The sequence below is a fragment of the Serinus canaria genome, chromosome 5, assembly GCF_022539315.1.
Source record: "Serinus canaria isolate serCan28SL12 chromosome 5, serCan2020, whole genome shotgun sequence".
NCBI lineage: Eukaryota > Metazoa > Chordata > Aves > Passeriformes > Fringillidae > Serinus > Serinus canaria.
In genome coordinates, this window is record NC_066319.1 from 38,531,664 (window position 1) to 38,536,577 (window position 4,914).

Genomic DNA, 4,914 nt, shown 5'->3' on the forward strand with positions numbered 1-4,914 from the left:
GTCTAGGTGAGTAAAAAAGTCTAGATCAATTACTGGAGATATCTGTACATGGTAAGATGGTTCCCATCCTTAGATGCAAAATAGCCTGGTTTCACATTAGTCAAATTATAAGCCAGGAGGAACATAGTAGAACCCTTGTGTAGTCCCCTAGACAATCCTAAATTGTGTGAGAAACAGAACTCTCAAATCAAAACATGATTTCCCAGGAAGAGGGAAATGGGAATTATGAGACAGGTAAATGGCTTGCAAGAGCATGAACCTGTATATTTTAACTAAACAGTCTGAGTCACATACTGAGAGATGCCAAAATAAGTAGGCAGGTGCTTAACTCAGCACTTAATTGTGTGCTTGGTAAGACTCCAGAAACAGAGAATGAGAGAGTTTCTAGAGCTTTGAAAAACAGACCTGGACAGTCCCATCAGACTGTCAGAAGAGTTCAGCTATCTGATATGAGAGAAAGACTAAAACATACAAACAAAAATTAATTTAGAGAAGCTCTCATTCATCTCAGCTGCTATTTGCTTACACAGCCCAAACAGAAGAAGAGAGCTCCACATACACCATCCCATAAAAGAAATCATTTACACTGACATCAACTGGGGTGCTATTAAGAAATAAGGCATTAATGGCTAAGTCATTTTCCAAATCTGTGCACATCTGAATGTAGAATCAAGCCTCCTGCCCAAGGTGAAAAATGCCTGCCTTGTGAAACACAAATGTCAGATAAACAGATTAAAAAAATATGCAGATTATGAGTCACCTTGTAATGAGCAGCATTCTCACCTAGCTGGATTTAGTTCCTGTCATGATACAAGGGAATTTATGGCTACAGTCAGGCTGATGGCTCACAAATATCAGTGACCTCTTTACCAAAAGCTAGAGATTGTTTCCCAGATAGCAACTGCCTATCATCATTAAAGGGAGAGGGAGGGAAAAATAAAAAACTTTTACTTATGTAATTATTTATCCTTAGCAGACGTTTACACCATATTTATTATCAAGTCTTTGCTTGCAAGAAAAATAGGTAATAATAACACACACTATTTTTTAAACAGAGTTCTTCAAACTCAGCAGGAAAGTGTCAAAATTGAAGTAGTAGTAAGAATGTCAGCTCTCAAGAAAGGAAAACAAACAAAAAACAAACAAGTGTATTTAAAGAGACATTTCAGAGATTAAAGTTCTCTTAAGGGAAGAAAATATTTCCCTATTCTCCCCACACCCCAAAAAGCTTGGATGAGACCACTTAGATATGTATAACTGCACACAGAATACCTTGAATCAATATTTAATATTACAACTTTAATTGAAAACCAACACCATAATAACAATAAGTGAGCATCAGCACTCTGAACTGCACAGAAAGCAAGTTCTGCAGCCAGGTTGAAAGCTCCTCTGCAGGAATTCCCAAGGGAAATCACAGAGGAAGTGTTTATCTCATTTAGAAAAGGGCACGAACAATGAATCTTTCTTTACTCTCAAGGGACTTCACAGAAAACAATATATCTGACTAAAGAGAATGAGATTTGCATGATGTATTTGGACTCACGTTAACTCCTCTCACAGTGTGGTGTGTCAGCACCTTGTCTGATTCTAGGGAGCTATATATTGCACACAGAAGGCAAGTTTTGTAACAACTCAACTTAGGAGAAAAACTGTAACTGAAAAATTTATTCTCTGCTACAAGAATGAGTATGAAGTAACAAACAGGGCAGTGATTTACATCATCCTTTATTCTTTTCATCAGCTGAAGTATAAAACTGACTCCCCATTAACTTCTCATTTCCTCAGCAGTTTAATGACTTTCTAAGTATAGAAATGCTCTTTCATTTTTTAAGAATGTCAGTATGAAAGCACGTGGGTTGCAGTTTCACCCAAAATTATGGCAGTTCACCTCTCCAAAAGTTCCAGCAATTAGGTTGAAAACGAGAACCTCCAAGTACCACTCAGGCAAGGAGTGACTTCTAAATTACAAGATGCAAGTGCTCAAAGAGGCCCACTTTATGCTTGCTCCAAGTAAGGCACCAGACAAACAGCTTCTGAGAGGATAAAAATGAACAATTGTTGCAGCTGCAATCGCTCTTTCGGCCAGGCTGATCTATTTATATTTTAGTGAAATCAGCACCGAAATAACTGTTTTCCAGACCGACAAAAATTCCGACTGTCCAAAGATTTCAATCCCCTCTAAAGAACGTCGCTGCGCGCTCCTGCGTTTGATAATATCCAAGCCCTGCCCAGCGAAGTTCCGCGGCGCCTCTCCCTCGGCTCCCGCGGCAGCAGGGCTGGAGGCAGGAGGGACGTGGGCAGCCGAGCGCTGGCCCGGGTGGCAGCTGCCGCTCAGGGCAGCCCCGAGGGACGCGGCCCCGGCGGTCCGGGGCTATTCACCCCCCGCTGCTCCGCTGCGCTCCGCGGAGCCTGCCTCCGCCTTGCTGCCGTCCTCCGGCGGCTCCTTCTCGCCGCGGCCCTCGGACTTGTTAAAGCAGATTTTGAACACCCCCAGGACTGTCATGACCAGGATGACCAGCACCACCACAGCGACCGTCACCAGGATGAAAACGTAGTTGGAAGAGGAGGAGGAGGAGGAAGGCGGCGGAGCAGCCGTCTTCTCTCCGCCGGCGGCGGCCGTGGCGGTGGCGGGCGGCTCCGTGGAACCGCCGGGTGTCGGGATGGAAGGACGCCGCCCCTCCGTCCTGGCACCCGACGGTTCCGCGGAGCCACCTGTAGCGGTGGGGGCCGGCCCCGTTCCCGGGCAGGGAGTTCCGTCCGGGCCGCCCGGAATGCAGGCACAGGCGAAGCCTCCGGCGGCATCGCGGCACCCGGCGGCCTCGGCGCACCGCCCGCTGTCGGGGGTCGTGCTGCCGAAGAGGCAGGGGCAGAGGGGCTTCTCTGCCGCCTTCCAGGCGAAGCCGCCCGGCCCGGGCTGACAGATGAGCCGCACCTCCCCGCCGGGACACGCCACTGTCAGCACGGTGCCCGGCGGGCTGAAGCCGGGGCGGCCGCTGCGCTCCTCGAAGGGGAGCCGATAGTTGAGGTCAAGGGCGCCCGCGGGAGTGAGGTCGGGGCAGGCACCCTCGAACTGGTACTTGCAGAGGTAGCCCGGGCTTTTCATCCCGCAGACCTGCTCCTTCCAGCCCCATCTGGGGCCGTCCCCAGGGTCAGGCGCCAGGTGCAGCCCAGCGCAGCGGGCGACGACGCAGGACAGCAGGGGCTCCTGCAGCCACCGGCCGAGCGCCGCCGGCACCTCCTGCGGGGCCGTCCCACCCCCGACGCCCTCCCAGGAGAAGCCGCGGAGCGGCTGCTCGTCGTGGGTGCAGGCGGAGGCGTTCCTCTTCAGCCCGACCCAGAACACTGCGGGCGCGGGCACCGCTGCGTCTGCCAGCAGCTTCAGCAGCAGGTGCAGCTCCGGCTCGCCGCTGACCCAGGCGAGGCTGCCCCGCCGCTGGTCGCAGGCGCCGCGGGCCTCGGCGTACGAGACGTTGGCGAGGTGGGCGCTGAAGCAGGCGCCGGCGGACAGGCAGCGCACGGCGGCCCGCGGGGGCGGCCGGGTCCGGCCCAGGGCGCAGGCCGCAGCCAGGAGCAGGCACCAGGGCCCGGCTCGCCTCATGCCGGCGGCGGGACGCGGCGGGATGAGGGGCGCCGGCTGCCCCTGCGGCTGTGGTGGCGTTCTGCCCCGGCTTGGGCTGGCCTCTGCTGCCCGCGCCGTCTCTCTCCAGCGCCCACCCCACTCCCACGGCCCTGCCCCGGACCTGCCGGAGGAAACGTGTCGGGAGCCGTGGCTGACCTCGGCATCCTCCGTTTGTTGGAGGGCCCAGGACAAGCAGCTCCCGGCGCCGCCAGGAAGCGCTCGCCCCGCCCGGCGGGCGGCTGTCCAGCCGCCGCGTAGGGCTCTGCCTCCTCCGCTGCCGGAGGGGCAGGAGAGTGGCGAAGCCCTGAGCCGCAGCTGTCGAACCGAGGTCACGGGGCCTGTTTTCAGGCCCGTGTCCCGAGATGCCCAGGCCATCTTGCTAGCTTGTTGGACAGCGCTTACGGGAGAAAAGCGGTCCAGCTTCAGTTAGCTCTTCCCTGGAGGATTGAGGTTTCTTCGTTAAGTGCAATCAACCCCGTAGCTCCGGATACAGGGGGCGATTTAACAGTCACAAAATCTGATTTTGGTTTCTCAGTAATTGCAGTCCATTTGGATGCCAGTAGACTTGGTTTTATGGAAAAGAGGTTTTCATAACAAAACTAGAGCTTGTTGGTTTAATTCTAGATGAATTCGTAGTTTTGGTTAATCAAGGTGTCAAGATGCTAACAGCCACCTAAGTCAAAGTTTACGGTGTTGTAGCAGCTGTCTATTCAGAGCTCTGCTGCTTACTGGAATTGTAACCCTTGCATTCAGTATTCTCCATGGTGCACCATGGCAGAGGCATCAAGCTATTAGCCTGTGTGGGTCAGCACATGGAGATTCTTACTGCCTGACTGCATGTTCAGCCAGAAAGATGCAATTCATTTGGCATCAGCAAACTTTATCACCTGCTATTCACATCCCTAGTTCTTCACCGGATCTAGCTTTAAATGTGCCCAAACTAAATGAATTGTTCCTTGAGCCCCTTGTTTTTTGTGATGATGTACAAAAGCTGTGCTTCTGCACATACCTGTCAAGTTAGTATCTTGAGCCATTTCCCCCAAATCTGATTGATAGGTTTGGGAGAGAAGAGTATTTGCTACAGCTTTACAATTGCCATTTTACTGGGGAATACTTACAAGGTTTTGCCTAATATACCAGTGCACTCCTACAGCTTTACTTTGTTTTCACTTTCAAAATTGAGTTCATTTATTATAGCCAAACAGAAGACAAACTTATAAATAGAATAATTTAGAAGCCCCAAAATTTTCATATTATTCTTCAAACCTAGGACTCTGTCACTGAGGGGGAGA

At 51.7% G+C, this 4,914-nt stretch overlaps 1 protein-coding gene across 1 annotated transcript; it reads right to left on the minus strand.

Moving 5' to 3' along the window:
- Nucleotides 1-2,317: 2,317 nt before the first annotated feature.
- Nucleotides 2,318-3,786, minus strand: CLEC14A (C-type lectin domain containing 14A). Its single transcript, XM_018908000.3, is given in 2 exon segments — nt 2,318-3,619; nt 3,622-3,786. Coding segments are annotated over 2 exon segments (1,410 nt in total). The 3' UTR covers nt 2,318-2,374.
- Nucleotides 3,787-4,914: the final 1,128 nt, after the last annotated feature.